The sequence below is a fragment of the Triticum urartu genome, chromosome 7 (genome assembly GCF_003073215.2).
Source record: "Triticum urartu cultivar G1812 chromosome 7, Tu2.1, whole genome shotgun sequence".
NCBI lineage: Eukaryota > Viridiplantae > Streptophyta > Magnoliopsida > Poales > Poaceae > Triticum > Triticum urartu.
The window spans coordinates 20196072-20212863 of NC_053028.1; the positions used below are offsets into that span (position 1 = coordinate 20196072).

Below are 16792 nucleotides of genomic sequence, written 5' to 3' on the forward strand. Positions count from 1 at the left end.
TAGCAATGAAATCAGCATACAGATTCAGTTACTTGGATAGTTGGATGTTCTTTGATCAAAAAATAACTTTGTTAAAAAGCATTTCAGAACCTGTACACTTTGGACATTAGCTGTCTTCTTCAGTGATTCATAGAGATGATAGTTAGGTTGACAGGGCTAGGAAGTAGATCATTTCACCAACTAAGTTACAACTGTGAAATATCACAACTATGCAATTGAGCTAAAAAAAGAACATGCAAGTTATGTTTCCGGGATATTGCTGCCATTGAGGCTGCATGGCTGTAGAGAATAGTCAGAACAGAGTTCACCAGACCATGAAAATAAAAGGGTTAATTTGATAAATGCCACTACAATTAAGGCGATTCCGAGAAATGCCACTGCAATTTCCAAACTTCGAAAAATGCCACTGCAATTTTTGCAAACTTTGAAAAACGCCACTGCAGACTTCGAAAAATGCCACTGGAAATGGCATGAAATGGCATTTTTCAAAGTTTGGAAATTGCTGTGGCATTTCTCGGAATCCCCAAAATTGGAGTGGCATTTATTAAATTAACCCAAAATAAAATCTATCATATATGTGTTGTTCTTGGAGATATAATCAGAGAGCAAATGGCTATTAACGGATAATAAGTTACTAACAGCGGGTCTAATTCCTTCTACAACTATACCTTCCATGGTGACCCTGAGGTAGGGGCAAAGGGTTGACCGCCTTCATGTGTTGCTAAGGAGTGAATTCCCATATGAAATATGTCTTAGGTGTGGGACAGTAAATATAACAAATTGCACCAGCGAGATGGTGTGGTTGGGGCCGAAGCCTTAAATTGCCTAGGGGCAAAAGTCTTCATGCTAGTTCACTACCTTCCCTTTAAATAGGGGGCAACCGATTCCTCCCCTCCCTCAAATCGACAAAATGACTTGGCAATTTACACAAGTATATCTTGTTTCCCAACTTTCAAGTCCACTCTCGCATGTCTCAGTCATTTTCTCCCCGTCGTGCACACTTGTGTGATTGTGTAGTCAAATAAGGGGCCACAATCTAGTCTACTTATCCAACAGCATAGTTCATTCATGTGCCCTTTTCTGTTCTTACTCAAACACCATTGTCATTGTGAGCGCAACATGTCACATTTTATTGAAATGTGATAGTTATGCATGGAAACTGATGCAGGTTTACTGCTCGAGCACTAGTACTTCTTTCGATAAAAGATAGCATATTAATATCAAATTGAAACAATGCAATGTCAAGAGCTAGCTGGGACATGACTACTAGAAATCCCCGTTTCCCCCGCCATTTGAAATGTTCCTTTGTAACGGTAATGCAACAATAAAGAAAGAATATATCCATGACATGTGGTTGGCACACCTACGGAAAAAACACTTTCCATAACTTTAAATTTTGCTTCATAAAAATTGTTGGAGAGAGAGAGAGAGCAAACAAACCTAGGGGGCGGTAGTTTCCTTATTCTCACTCTTCTATTTCTTTACGAGAGGAAGAAGCCCTTTGTCTTCCTTGTTGTGGGAGGAAAAACAAGCTTCACAAAGCTCTTTCTATCCTCTTCATATTCTGAATTTTCAAAATTCTCATAGAAAGCGAAATTTGCACATAAAAATTGTGAGAAACTCCTCTACTAAGCATATAATGATTATATAATGTATCAAAGCTACTTACAAAAAACTAAAATCAACAACATGCAAGCTCATTTTCTAAGTCACCAGTAGCAGCATAAATAGAATGATGTAGAGCATTGTTCAAGAAAGAAAAACTAACTGTATACATGGAGGAGTCACATACCAAGGGGAAATCCCTTCAAAGGAATTTGAAAATAGTGCAAGGAGCAAGGAGATCAAAATGGGGCATCAAAGCACCAGGAAAATTTTGATAAATTTTTGGAATATTGTAAGATGGCAGGGTACATCTTTTTTCTCGGGGGTATTTTTCTAACCATGTGTTCCTTATGATAGGTAGTAATGGAATTTTTTCCTTACAGCCTTAAGAGTATTATTTAGGACCCGCAAAAAGAAAGAACATTCCTTGGGGACCTTTTGATTCGAAGGATTTTCATAGGATTTTGGTAGGATTATTATCCTTAGGAATTTTCCTACATTGGTCATTTCATCCAATAGAAACTTCCTCTAAAGTATCATTGTAGTACATTTCATAGAAAATCTAACATCCACTTCAACTTCTTAAAAAAGCATTTGATGCAATCAAACAACTGCAAATTATGTAGGACTCAAATGCGTTTTTCCAATCCAGCAACCCCGACACCGTATCCTGGAGGTTCACCCCTTCAGGAGTCTTTTCTCTTGGCTCAGCATACCATGCTTTGTGCCGAAGGCCGTCTATGGCCTAGACATCATCGTTCTGGAAAGCGCCTTTACCATTGAAAATCAAAAAAATTGTTTGCCAGTTGTTGAGGGATCGCCTTCCATTCGGAATGTAGGTGATCAAGAGACACACCCCGGGGAATGGGTTGTGCCCTCTATGTGATGTCCCAGAGATAGGGACTCACATCCTCTTCTCTTGCACGATGGCTAGACTACTTTGGAGTTTTGTCCGTGAGGTTCTTGGGCCGGACTAGAAGGCCCTGGACCTGGTCGGGTTCCTGCAAACCCGTGTCAACCAAATCGTGAAGATAACACGCCTTCTAGCTGGTGTTTGCAGCACTAGCTTGGACGTTGTTAACGACACGTAATAAGATAGTGATCAAGCGGTTCTTTCTTAGGCTGGCCTCTGACTCGATCTTCGAATTTGCATTTTTCTAGCACTAGCATCCACTGTCTAGGCAGCATGATCGCGATCAACTGGGCCTTATGATGGATGTGATGATTGTTGCTGCTCGTTGACAGGCCTCGCCGCAGACTTCCTAAGGCGCTAGATATTTTATACTTTTTTGGGGCGTGTTTGTGTTGTTGCCCCAGTTGGATATTTTATTTGATTGCACTTAAACTTGTGATTTAGATGTGGTGACGGTGCTGATGGCTTTATTTATAAAGCGGGACGAAAGCCTATTTCGAGAATTTTCCACGGTAAATCAAATGGGAAATTCTAGTGGTGGTTGAGGTAGCATACATCCAAATTACTACAGTACCTTTGAAGGCCAATCTCGTGGTGCTGTCTAACGCACGTCTTGCTTTCAAAGTTTTCGGAAGAATGCCACTACAACACGTATGTCATTAGGAGGCATTTTTTTGCCAGCATTTTTGCTAAACGCCTCAGAATCATGGTATTGACGGCACTTTCCAAAAGTGCCTCCGAAGCTCGCAGCCTTCAAGGGCAGTTTTAGAAAATGCCTTCCAAACAGGGGAAAACAAGGCGTTCTACAAAAGTGCCGCGGAGCGTAGCCAGCGTTTTGGTGTGAAACAGCCCTCCCCGCTGCGTTCCAAGGTAAAAAAAACAGAGGTCTTCCAAAAACAAAAAACAGAGGAACACCACGGCCACCGCAGCTTCTCCGCGCTGGGCGCCTCGTCGTCTTCGCCGCCGGCGCCTGCTCCGCCACCGGCGCTCCATGCCGGAGCCTCTGCATCCGCCGCGACCTGCAACGCCATCCCCACTCCGTGCCTTCCCTCATCTCTCGTCCCCAATCTCGGGGTGGGATTCGTAGTGCGCGGTGAAGAAGAAGGGGAGATCCAGGCTCGGAGAGGAGGAGGAAGATCAAGTGGTCCAGGCCACGAACTCATCAGCGGTGACCTCCCCCCCCCCCCCCCCCCCCCCCCCCCCCCCCCCGCCCCCCAACCCACGCCAGAGAAGCCCATGTCAGGTTGCTGTTGATCTGACGCTCTGCTGCGCACAAGGTGTTCGAGGTAATGCCTCTTCATTTTTGTAGTTCATTTTTCTTCCAGTTTTTGTTGGTGCTAGACTTATGGATGAAGAATCATTATGCAATGACATCTAGAATCAACTTGTACTGTGTGTCTTGTCCTTCTTGTAATTATACTAGGAGTATGGCAACTTGTCCTGTTGAAATTGGAGCTTGTTTGTTGTTGCCTTGTGTGCATGGTGGCCTTCTGTTCATGTTAGAAAATTTCACACAAGGAGTAAGCTATATAGATAGACTGATAATCAAACTGCAGGTGCATTTGGCATTTCTATATAGAACATCCCTAATGTGTTACTTCTAATCTTGTTGCATCAGGTTTCAGCTAAACTGTTTTCTTGCTACACATGAGGTCTTCTATATTGAACATCCCTTTGATTCCGCTAATAGTAAACTGATATTGCTTTCAGAAATTTCTCTTTGATGCATTCAAATATTTATTGTAGAATTTTATGTGGTCTCTGCTTTAACGTGTCGTAGAACTTGGGTTTGTTCAGTTGAGAATGGATAAGAGTTGGATGCGAGCAGCAAGGTCTTCCATTGAGTATTCTGAAGGAACTATCAACTTCATACAATTTGCTTTTCGTGAGTCAGCAAAAAATAGTAGGATTCTCTGCCCTTGCAAGATATGTGTAAACTCTCGTTGGTTAGGTGAGCATGAAGTCTATGATCATTTGATTTGTGATGGATTCATGTCCGGATATACCACATGGATTCACCATGGAGAAAGTATGCGGCCCTCCGAAGCAACTACTGGTCCTAGTTCACAGTTTGAAGAATATGCTGATAGTGATGAGATGGATGAGATGCTACTAGAAGGATTTGGGATGTATGATACTCGTACTTTAGGAGAGGAGCAAGAGTCTGAAGATGATTTGGACGATGATGCTGAGGCATACTATAGATTAGTTAATGATGGACGCCAAGAGTTGTACCCAGGTTGCAAAAGATTCTTGAAGCTGCAATTTTTGGTGAGGTTGCTTCATATCAAGAATATGAGGGGAATGAGCAATGTTTGCTTTGATGAGGTATTGACGCTAATTAAGGAGGCACTTCCAGAAGGTCAGGCGTTGCCCAAAAATTTTCATGGGGCCAAAAAGTTTGTGAGAGCCATTGGTATTGGATATGATAGTATAGATGCATGCAAAAACGATTGCATTCTATTTAGGAAGGAACATGCTGATGCCATATCATGTCCAGTGTGTGGCACAAGTAGATGGAAGAGCGTAAATACTGGAGTTGATGGAAGGCGTGTCCACAAGGTGCCTCAAAAGGTGGTTCGTCATTTCCCGCTAAAGAAGAGACTCCAAAGGTTGTTCGCTTCTACAAAGACGGCATCAGATATGAGGTGGCACAGCGAAGGCCGCACAAAGGACGGCTTGATACGACACCCAGCTGGTTCACCTGCATGGAAACACTTTGATGCTATTCACAAAGACTTCAGTTCAGAAGTTTGTAATGTTAGATTTGGATTGGGAGCTGATGGTTTCAACCCTTTTGGAAATATGAATCTCTCATATAGCATATGGCCTATCGTCTTGATCCCCTACAACCTTCCTCCATGGATTTGTATGAAGCAATCAAACTCTATCCTCTCTGTCATCATTCCTGGTAAAAAATCTCCAGGGAAAGACATGGATGTTTACATGCAGCTAACCATAGATGATCTTCTGGAGCTTTGGAATGATGGAGTTTGGACTTATGATGCCTCTCGATCTAAGAAGTTTCTCTTACGTGCCGCACTACTATGGACAATAAGTGATTGGCCTGGGCGTGGATCTTTGTCTGGAGAAAATATAGCAGTTTGCTCCCATTGTCTATCAGAGACATGCTCTCTTTGGTTAAAGAATGGACACAAGAAATGCTATATGGGACATCGCAGATTCTTGGAACCTAATCACGAGTTTCGATTTGATGCTGAGTCATTTGATGGTTTTGAGGAACATCGAGAGCCTCCCGTTCCCCTTTCATTACATGACATTTCAATATTGACAAAGGACATGAAAACTACATATGGGAAACTGCAGCAGAAGAGCAGCAGGAAGCGACACCGTAATCAGGTAGATGAGAATGATACAAGCGTGCAGCAAGACACTTCAATATTCAGAAAGAGAAGTTGCTTCTTTCAGCTGCCATACTGGGAAACACTTCTATTACGTCATAATCTGGATCCTATGCACATAGAGAAGAATGTGTTTGAGAATATTGCACATACCCTTCTGAATGTTAGCAAAAGATCAAAGGATAATCTAAATTTCAAGTGTCGTTGATTGTTTTTATCTTAGTTTTGATACTGTCTTTTCTAACCGAGTTTCAAATTGTACATGCCAGGAAATATGATGACTTCGGGATCAAGATCTGATGCATTCAATCAGTCCCATGTGTCTGACCATGAACGAAGACTGAATGAGCTGAAATATAAAGTCAGAGAAGTTAATCTACCACAAATGGAATGCATCAATGTTATGAAACAAATGAAAACAGAAGCTTCAAACAGGGATAAATTAAAACACTTCACTATGGTAAGCTCTTAAAATACTTGGTGAGCTCTTGTTTTTATTACTTCTGATGGTATTGAGGAGCTCAGCATGGATAACTTTGAACACTTGTTTTTTATTTCTCATCTTGTTTTCTTGTATTGATTTTGAAGAATTCCGGAGCTGAAGGAGATGTTGACTTAAGGAGCCATGAGGGAAGTGGTGAGGAAACTGAATCAGAAGATGGAGAAGATGGCGCTGAACATGGTGATGAAACTGAATCGGAAGATGAAGAAGGTGAGTCTGGACAAGAAGATGAACATGAAGAAGAAGAGGAAGTTCGACAAGAACAGGAGCAAACACATGGTTAGTTCTGAGGGCATAAAAGAATTTATATGTGCTTGTTTTGCATGGGCCTAATGGTAGTTCCTATCTGTTCACATACCAGAAGTTGTAGAGAAGACTAGAAGAGGACCTACTCACATGAGGCGCTTCTGGAAAGAACATGATGTTGATAACAAGATCAATTTGAAGTTCAACAGATTTGGTCAGCCATGTGGTTTGAAGACTTGCAAGCTGACAAATTTTATTGGAACCCTAGTGAAAGGAAAAGAAATGTCCTTAGCTGCTCAAAACTGGAGCAAAGTACCAAAGTTAGAGAAAGAAAAGTTGTGGGGTTCTATCCAGGTATGTCAACGCAATCTAACATATATATTTGCATCTTCAACAAACAAGTCACTTTTTTCTTCAACGAACAAGTTGTCACAATTGTATTTTTTAATAGGCTTTTTTCAACATTGATGAGTCATACAAAAGATGGGTGTTGAGATCAGCTAGTAAAAAATGGAAAGACTTCAAGGTTGTTTTAAAGAGGAAATACTACAAAGCTGATTTGTCACGGGCACGGAATATTCTTAATGGTTGTGATAACAGAATTCCAATTGGACAGTGGGAGTGGCTAGTAAAACACTGGAGAACAGAGAAAGCTAAGGTGGGTACTCAATGGTGTAGTTCTGTATCCTATGCTAAATATGTGTTCCACATATAAGCTTGTTATGAGTTTCTTCACCATATTTGTGTGTCTAGGAAAAATCTGAGAGAAACAAAGCCACTCGGGCATCGCAACTCGAGGGATGCAACAGGACCCACACCGCTGGGTCATGAAGTTTTGCAGTTGTCCTTGATCAAATGGTAATCAATATTCCTTGTTTTATTTTTTCCCATAATATTCATTTGCCCTGTTCTTTGTGTCAACGGGACCCACACCACTGTGTCGAGGAAGGCTGGCCTTACTTATTCTGCCTCTCATATGTACACAACTGAATTGTGGACAGATTTGCTGTCTAGATCTGTTGCCTTAGTGTCTTTGTCCTTTTTAACTTGTGTAACTAGTGTATCAACATTTCATCTCTGCTTCAGGAGATGGTAGAGGGTAGGGAAATTGGGCGTGCCGAGCTTTACGTGGTTACGCATACAAAAAACAATGGATATCCAGTCAACCAACAAAGCGGAGTAAAAATGGTATGTAGTTCACTTCATAGTGCTCTGTTCTATTATATTCCTAGTTAGCTTTCACTTGATACTGCTGTGTTCAGTGCTTCATAAAATTCATGCTTGCAACCCTACTGTTATATGAACCTTTCAGGATGAAATTAAAAAAAGGATTCGGGAAGATCCTTCTTTGATTGGTGAGGAGGCCCGTAATGGTGATCTTTATTCATCAATTTTCCCAAAAGGAAAGAAAGGAAGGCCAAGTGGCCTTGGTCTATTAGTAGGTGGAGTCGCTTCGGAGCGCCTTGCTCAAGTTGAAGCTGAACTACATGTTGCTAAACAAGAGAACATGGAGCTTCGGCATGTGGTGCATACTCTGGTGGCAAATCAAACTTCAATAATGGCCAAGAGTGAGAGAATGGCAGAACAGTACAATGAGCTAAAAAGTTTGATCATAGCTTCTAGGGGGTCTGTTGAAATGGGAGGAATTCTAGAAAAGGAGCTTCCAAATAAAGAACCATCTAAGGTGATTCTTGTTTTCATCTCTTATATTCAGTCACATTATTTGAGCACTTACTACTAGCTAAATATGAGTTTCCACATACTAGGACTTGGAAACCATGAATGAAGAAGAACAAGCAACTTCACTTTCATATACTACCAAGGCATCTGAGGCAATGGCTGCTCCAAGGCTGCTCCAAGGCAATGGCTACTCTAAGTTGGTGAAGGCATCCCAACTGGAATCAAAGAAAACAGAATCAGCACTACCAAGTCTTGCGCCTGTGCCAAAACCAAAGAAGGCAAAGACAACTAAACATAAGAAACCAGGAATATTTCAAACACCGCTCCAAAAGGGGCCAAAGGTGATTTTTCTATATTTGTCTCAACTTATTAACCAACTAGCAAATTAGAAGGGTTACTTAGTACTATTGCAACTTACAGGACGGATTAGAAGATACCATAAAGTGTGGCATGGAAGTTAGTTTGACGTCGCCAAACAGTGCAAGTGTGGTGGCAATGGGAACAATTCAGAAAATTGATAGAAAAGCTAAAGCTACTGATGGCCAACCACTAGCTGATTGTGTTGAAGTTCTTGTCAACGTCGTGCTCAAAGAAACAACTGAGCTGCCTCGTGCACAAGGGAAAATAAACAAGATAGGAAATGCCCAAGCTAGGTGTATTCCATGGCCACGCAAAAATGTATGATACATGACACTTTGCTAACTCATTTGCCCTGTTCTTGTATATGCAACTATTCTGAACTCTTTTTTATGCAGATTATGCAAACAGACCGTACTACTGTGCTGCACTCTAAGGTACTATCATAGCTCATAGTTGTTGTTTTGTGCTCATATTATGTATAACTATACATGATTTTTGTTTTTACCCAATTGTAGGTTTCTAGTGTTTGTAGTCAGATGTCTTTCAACAATAGTGAGAATGTGGATCCCAACGAAACAACTACTGGAACTCAGGTGACCAACCATCAGACTGGTTGCAGTACTTCAGAAGGTGCAGTGAGGAATACACTGAAGAGAAAGAAAGTTTCTGAGACAACAAGAATGAAAAAAGGTACTCAAGCAATCTCTACTACAACCGGAAACAACATACTTAGGAATTCGGGCAGGACAACATGAAAGATGGTCATAGGTGAGTTGTACATGCCTTTTCCTGTTGCTCTTGCATCAAGATTTTCTGTGGATATATAATTTCCTAACCTGAACTTAGTAATCAGCTCATCTACTATCCTCTTCTCTGCAATCCTTGACAGTACAATATTGTGATCTAAGATGCTCATTTAAGTTGTGATAGTAGCTTTGGTCATTTCTGAATTTGTGAAGATATGTTTCATTGCTGTACAATATTCAACAACAGTAGGTATTGTACATGTGTAAAGTCTGTACAGTGGTTGCACCTTGAATTGATGGCTCCATGTTTCAGTTCTTAAAAATAGTGCTCGGTGTCTTATTGTCGTGTGGAACCTGGACATTCTAATGGCCAGTGGTGCTTCTCCAAAATGACAAATCTAGTCATATGGTTCACGCGCAAGTAGGATCAGACCTGTCACCCCTTAAGAACTGAACAACAGGCATAGGTTTCAGTTTATCCTTTTTTTGCTAGTACCAAGTTGATTATCTATTCAGTGATTCAATCCATGGAGGCAATGACCAATTGTCCAGATTTAAAGCAATACCTGACACCCCTTAATGATCTTTATAATTTACCCATTTTACATTTTACAGTGCTGTTTTTTACCTACTCGTGCATGCTGTTGCTGTTTGAATGATAGATTAAGTTTAATGGCGCAAACAAAAATATGTTTAAGTTTTAGTATTTACATCATTTTACATGCCTGTCTCTTTAACCCTGTTACAGTGCTAAGAACAGTCTTTGCTCTTGTAGATGCCATCCGAAAGTCGAAGTTGAAGGTGACACACAGCTGATTAGTTTCTGTACTTCCAATTGATTGCATCAAGCTGGAACGCTCTTTAATTACATTGTTTTTACAACAGTAGGCAGTGTACCTCTGTGTTACATTGTTATCACAACAGTAGGCAGTGTACTTGTGTTACATTGTTGGCCCTGTGTTGCTGATTGATACTTTGATGTTGCTTTCGAATTTGTGAAGATGTTCTAATGCTTTACATTATTCTCTTGCACGATGGTACTTCTAGTCCATGCAAGCCTCTCAATCTTGTTCTACTATTGTATATATGTGTTTGTACAGTGGTTGCAAATTAGTGAGCTTGCCGTAACAGTGTTTTTAATTCATATTCTTATATGCCTGTGTAAAATTTCTGGCATTCTTATGTGCCTCAGAAACATTCTGGAGGCAAGTCAAAAGACGCCACAAAATGGTTTTCGAGGCGATCTTAAGAAATGCCACAAAAATGTTTTGAAGGCAGTATGAGTTATGCCACACAAAATTTTTTGAGGCAGTATAAGAAATGCTACAAATAGTCTTTGGAGGCATTCCTAAAGATGCCTCAAACTGAGCTTGCTGGCATTTAAAAAAAATGCCTTTGTGTTCCTTTTGAGGCATTATTGAAAAATGCCTCCCATTGAGCTTGCTGGCATTTTAAAAATGCCTCTGTGTTGATCTTTTGAGGCGTTCTAGAAAAGTGCCTTCATTGACCTTTCCCTTCGTGACCATCTCTAGCATATTTTAAAAATGCCTTCTATTCTCTAAGCTGGCATTATATGGCCCTTTCGAGGCATTTTAAAGTGCCTTCTATTGATGTCCGTGGTGTAGTGTGCATACCATATTTGCGGCTCCCATTCTCTCGGTCAAGCAACGAGAGCGACGCCACCCATCATTTGGCTGCCTAGTTTGCTTTATGTATCTATCGGATGTTTGGCAGCCGACTTATATGACCCCAGTATCCATCCAATTATTGGAATCTACAGCATATATTTGCCGTGTGAGATAATGGAACCCAGCCATCCGCAGATCGGTATGCACATGGCCCCAGAACGTACGAATGACTTTGACTTCCATGGGCACCGTGGTCACCGTGAACATATGGAGAGATGTACGTGTGCGTTCGTCCATCCACTATTTAAACAGCGTGCTAGCGGCCATCAGCTCTCACAACCACCAGAGCCAATTCAATCCAGCCTAGCTAGCCATGGAGACGGAGCCACCCAAGATGCTCGCCGTGATGGCGACGATGATGATGATGATGGCCACCGCCGCTGCACTCGTACCGGAGGGGGCGGTGCTTGCAGGACAGGCGAGGGCGCTCCTCGTCTGGAAAGCCAGCCTCGACGACCAAAGCCAGCACACACTGCTGTCCTGGGAGAACATGTCGGCGCCCTGCAGCTGGCGTGGCATCACGTGCACAGGGCAACATCGCCGGCCGGTGATCAGCGGCATCTCTCTGCGGGGGATGCGGCTTAGAGGGGCGCTGGGGCCACTCGACTTCTCAGCCTTGGCGACCCTGACGCGCCTCGACCTCTCGCACAACCACCTCAGCGGGAGCATCCCTGCCGGCATTGAGGCCCTCGGAGAGCTCCGTGCTCTGCTTCTACAAGGCAACCAGATAAGAGGCTCCATTCCACTAGGCCTAGCAAATCTCACAAAATTACGCTGCTTAATGCTTAATGAAAATGAACTCTCCGGTGGAATACCAAGGCACATAGGCAACATGAGTAATCTTGTGAACCTCACCTTGTCGGCCAATCACTTGGTTGGTCAAATCCCCTTTGAAATAGGCCAGCTAAAGCACTTGGTTACATTAGATTTTTCTAATAACAATCTTTCCGGCTCAATCCCAAGCAATATATGTGACTTGACAAAACTTGCTACCTTGTACCTTGACGCCAACCAACTCTTTGGACACATCCCTCGAGAACTTGGTCATTTGGTCAATTTAAAGGACCTGGGCCTTAGCCGAAACAAGCTGATAGGTTCCATCCCAAATAACTTGAGAAATTTAACAAAACTCACTGCCTTGTATTTTGGACAGAACCAACTTTCTGGCCAAATTCCACAAGATTTAGGTTATCTAGTGAATTTAAAGGTCTTGGATCTTTGTCAAAACACGTTCTCAGGTTCCATTCCAATAAATTTGTTTAATTCGACGAAGCTCACTATCTTATCTCTATGGGGCAACAGGCTCTCTGGTCAAATTCCACAAGAATTAGGTCACCTAGTTAACTTGGAGGAATTAGAACTTAATACAAACACACTCTCAGGTTCTATCCCAATCACTATAGGGAATTTGACCAAACTCACTAGATTATACCTTTTCCAGAACCAACTTTCGGGGCAAATTCCACGGGTGCTAGGTTATATGATGAACTTAAAAGAATTGGCTCTATATGAAAACACACTCTCAGGGAACATTCCAAGAAATTTATGTAATTTGACCAAGCTCACTGTCTTAATTCTTTCACACAATAGATTTTCTGGTCAGATTCCACAAGAATTAGGTTACCTTGTGAAATTAAATGACTTGGATCTTACTTTTAATACACTCTCAGGTCCTATCCCAGTCACCATAGGCAATCTGACAAAACTCAATATATTAAGCCTTTTTATGAACCAACTTTCGGGGCGAATTCCACGAGAATTGGGTTTCCTTGTGAACTTAGAGGAGTTGGATCTTAATATTAACAAACTATCAGGTTCCATCCCAAACAGCTTACGAAGTTTGACAAAGCTCACCAAGTTATGCCTTGCACAAAACCAACTCTCTGGGTCTATTCCTCAAGGAATTGGCAAGTTAATGAGCCTAGTTCAACTGCAACTCCCTTTTAACAACCTCTCTGGTTCCTTGCCATCTGGTCTTTGTGCGGGAGGTCAGCTACAATTTTTGATCGTTAACGACAACAACTTGGTTGGACCCTTGCCATCAAGCTTGCTAAGTTGTACAAGCCTAGTCAGGATTCGACTTGAACGGAATTACCTCGAAGGAGATATCACCGAGATGGGAGCTCATCCAAATCTTGTCTATATTGATATAAGTTCAAATAAACTATTTGGTAAACTATCTCATCGTTGGGCTGAGTGCTACAATCTTACAGTGCTACGTGCATCAAAAAACAATATAACCGGAGTAATACCATCAAGTATTGGGAAATTATCTTGGTTGGGGATACTTGATATTTCATCAAATAAGCTTGAAGGACAAATTCCTCCAGAAATCGGCAATATAACGATGTTGTTCAGTTTGAGCCTTTTTGGTAACTTGCTCCAGGGAAATATGCCCGCAGAAATTGGATCACTGAAAAATCTGGAATATCTAGATTTATCATCAAACAACCTAACTGGGCAGATACCAGGATCAATTCAGCATTGTTTGAAGCTTCACTCTCTAAAGTTGAGCCATAATCACTTCAATGGTACAATTCCTAATGAACTAGGGATGTTGGTAAACCTACAAGATATGTTGGATCTAAGTGAAAATTCAATTGATGGCGCTATTCCTAGTCAACTAGGTGGTCTTACTATGCTCGAAGCCTTGAATCTTTCTCACAATGCACTGAACGGCAGCATTCCACCATCTTTCCAGAGCATGAACAGCCTCCTATACATGGATATGTCATACAACAAATTAGAAGGGTCAGTGCCACATACTAGGCTCTTTGAAGAGGCTCCAATCAAATGGTTTAAGCATAATAAGAAATTGTGTGGTGTTGTAAGAGGTTTGCCCCCTTGTGATCTTCCTCAAAGTAGTGAACAAGGGAAAAAGTCTGGTGCTATTTTACTCTCTATAATAGCCGCGGTTGCATCTTTTATGTTTGTCATTGCACTGGTAACATGGCAGTGCAAAAAGAAGAAAACCAAGACAGCAGTTATAGATAAACCACAACAAACCAAGATGTTCACCATTTGGAATTTTGATGGGGAAGATGTGTACAAGAAAATTGTTGATGCCACAAACAATTTCAGCAACGCTCATTGCATTGGATCTGGAGGTAATGGATCAGTCTACAGAGTCCAGTTACCAACAGGTGAATTGTTTGCAGTGAAAAAGATCCATATGATGGAAGATAATGAGCAATTTAACCGTGAAATACAAGCATTGATGTATATTCGACATCGGAACATTGCAAAGTTATTTGGTTACTGCTCTGCAACCCAAGGAAGATTTCTTGTGTATGAATACATGGATAGAGGAAGCTTATCAGCATCTTTGAAGGGTACAGAAACTGCAGTTGAATTGGATTGGCCGAAGAGGTTAAATATTGTTTGGGATGTTGCTCATGCTTTGTCTTACATGCATCATGACTGCTTCACACCGATAGTCCACCGAGATATAACAAGCAACAACGTTTTGCTTGACCTGGAATTTAGAGTCTGCATCTCAGATTTTGGTCTAGCGAAAATACTAGATGTGGATGCATCGAACTGCACTAGTCTCGCAGGGACAAAAGGATATCTTGACCCAGGTAAAATTATTATATCTATGTTGCTTAAATCAATAATCTTATCATTATTTCAAGTACCTCTATGTTTTAACTCTCTAGTGTTGATGTTTCAGAGCTTGCATACACGACAAGGGTGACGGAGAAGTGCGATGTTTATAGCTTTGGGATACTTGTTCTAGAGCTGTTCATGGGACATCATCCAGGTGATTTTCTTTTGTCCATGGGCAACAACAAAAAAAGTACATCAATTGAGAAATTGCTGGACACCCGGCTTCCACTCCCTGAAGCTGAGGTCGCAACTAAGATATTTCAAGTGGTCGCCATCGCTGTTCGGTGCATAGAGCCTGATCCATCGCACCGTCCGACGATGCAGCAAGTAACCAAGGTGTTGTCAGCAGCTGAGCGACCTGCTAATAATCTTGATTATCTCCACACTAGCATTGTCATCCCTGCCTGCTGGTCGTGAATGTTCATCTGATTATTACATCCGACACTGTATATAACACATCATTTTATTCGCTAGATAGCTTGTTTTCTGCTATATATCATTCGCACCTACTGGTTGGCAATTAACTACATCTAAATATATTTTGTATGGCAGAGCTCCTGCTATTTCGGTAAAACATTGATAAATAAATCCATCTGCATCCTCTCTCGGACGTCTCCTTTTGGTCCTTATAGCCTTACAAGGTGCTCGAGCCTTTTAGCTGTTGCGTGTCACTTGGGGCTGCAGCAAGAAGGGATTCGCACTGCATTACCCTGTGAAGGGAGTCAAAAGAAGCCACACAATCTGAGGAAAGAACTCCCCATGGAAGAGGAGCAAATCAATCAGATCAGGGAGGAGTGCAGCGTGCGTGCCTGGGTGAAGGCATCAGGGTCGTGCACTCGTGCGGGTTCTCGCGGGCCAGGTCAAAGGAGTAGAACCTTGCGGCGGCGGGCGCGGCGAGAACCAGGTGGCGGAGGAGCGCCAGAAGGAGGTAGTCCGGGCGACAGACGGCGGTTGCTGCGGCGAGGAGGAGCATTGCGAGCGTGGCGCCCGCAGCCGCGACGGCGGGGCAGCGGCAGGGTGATGCTTGGGGAGGAAATTTGTGGATCTGGTGGTAGGTGGAAACCCAATTGCTATCGGAAAAGGCTTTCGCCCTGTTTTATATATAAATAAAGCAATGATAAACCACAACCAAAGTACAAACGCACCCCATCACAACACACGCACACATCCAAGGCGGGATACATAGGCGCTGAGCGCAGCAACACCACCCCTAACACTACAGAGCAATCGGGGTCCTTCATCGTGAACACACCACCGTGAAGAGATGAAGCCGCATATGACGAACCGTGTGCTCCAAGGCGGCGACACCAACGCGCCACCACCGCCCGACCTGACGATCAGAGTTTCCCCTGGAGCAAGACAATGACCGATGAGAGCCACGAAGACGCCTTCAAGCAGGGAACGAGCTACGCCGCCGCCGGTCCGTCCGTGGATAGAGCAGGTTTTCACCCCGGCCAACATTCACCGCCACCGAACGCCACACCCACGGTGATCATGCCACCCACACGGCCATGGCCACCAGGCAGCACTGATCCATGGGCTCTGCCCAAGAGCACCGCGGAGCCACCACCAGGGCCGCCGCCCCGGCCTCCAAGACATTGATACCACCTCACCTGAGGCCCGCCGCTACCCCAACCGAAGAAACGAGCGGAAAGGACCCACCTTTTGCACCCCCGGGTGGCCCCCATCAGCGAGACCCAGTAGGCCGGCCAAAACTAGCCTCCATCGACCCGTCCAACGGCACCGAGCGCGAGACGGGGCCGGTCCTGCTGTCGGGCGCGAGACGGGCGATGGATCACAATTGGGGGAGGACCTGCCCTTCGACGAAGTTAACATCCGGATGATGAGGGAGAGGGATCGCAAGTCGAAACGAACCGCCTACAAACGAGCCGACGCTGAAAAACCAGCCGTCGCCGCACCCGGCCCGCCGAACTGCCATTATGCCGCCATGGCGAAAGAAGCTGCCAAAGAGGGCTGAGCCACCTCGTCGCCGCAGCCCATAGCCGGAGCAGCAGCCACGCCGGGCCGAAGCCCCAACCCGCGCCGCCCGCCGGAAACAAAGCATCAGAGCCGGCCAGCAC

General features: G+C 43.3%; 2 protein-coding genes across 5 annotated transcripts; both read left to right on the forward strand.

The window, feature by feature from the left end:
* The first annotated feature begins 1884 nt into the window (after positions 1 to 1884).
* On the forward strand, positions 1885 to 10479 carry LOC125518792. 4 transcript variants are annotated; one of them, XM_048683661.1, is made up of 13 exons: positions 3351 to 3804; positions 6150 to 6340; positions 6469 to 6661; positions 6744 to 6982; positions 7080 to 7286; positions 7382 to 7486; positions 7718 to 7816; positions 7941 to 8312; positions 8395 to 8649; positions 8729 to 8986; positions 9064 to 9102; positions 9184 to 9436; positions 10190 to 10479. In XM_048683661.1, the coding sequence occupies exons 6-12, from the start codon at positions 7484 to 7486 to the stop codon at positions 9421 to 9423; spliced, it is 1266 nt and encodes a 421-aa protein (XP_048539618.1). In that variant the 5' UTR covers positions 3351 to 3804; positions 6150 to 6340; positions 6469 to 6661; positions 6744 to 6982; positions 7080 to 7286; positions 7382 to 7483; the 3' UTR covers positions 9424 to 9436; positions 10190 to 10479. The 4 variants fall into 4 exon arrangements, 2 of the variants coding, with proteins under 2 accessions (XP_048539618.1, XP_048539617.1); XM_048683660.1 differs by having other exon boundaries at positions 3352 to 3804; positions 7715 to 7816; XR_007288120.1 differs by lacking the exons at positions 7382 to 7486; positions 7718 to 7816; positions 7941 to 8312; ... (3 more) ...; positions 9184 to 9436; positions 10190 to 10479 and adding an exon at positions 4316 to 5878 and having other exon boundaries at positions 1885 to 3804; positions 7080 to 7287.
* An 873-nt stretch (positions 10480 to 11352) lies between these two features.
* LOC125518791 (probable leucine-rich repeat receptor-like protein kinase At1g35710) lies at positions 11353 to 15314 on the forward strand. The gene is made up of 2 exons (XM_048683659.1): positions 11353 to 14683; positions 14776 to 15314. The coding sequence occupies exons 1-2, from the start codon at positions 11416 to 11418 to the stop codon at positions 15126 to 15128; spliced, it is 3621 nt and encodes a 1206-aa protein (XP_048539616.1). The 5' UTR covers positions 11353 to 11415; the 3' UTR covers positions 15129 to 15314.
* Positions 15315 to 16792: the final 1478 nt, after the last annotated feature.

Excerpts from the sequence above, each read along its gene's own strand:
- LOC125518792 (XM_048683660.1), top strand. Across the intron at positions 7,817-7,940 it reads AACAAAGCGGAGTAAAAATG|GATGAAATTAAAAAAAGGAT; the intron begins GTATGTAGTTCA and ends TGAACCTTTCAG. Across the intron at positions 8,650-8,728 it reads CGCTCCAAAAGGGGCCAAAG|GACGGATTAGAAGATACCAT; the intron begins GTGATTTTTCTA and ends TGCAACTTACAG.
- LOC125518791 (XM_048683659.1), top strand. The coding sequence starts at position 11,416 with ATGGAGACGGAGCCACCCAAGATGCTCGCCGTGATGGCGACGATGATG. Across the intron at positions 14,684-14,775 it reads AAAAGGATATCTTGACCCAG|AGCTTGCATACACGACAAGG; the intron begins GTAAAATTATTA and ends TTGATGTTTCAG.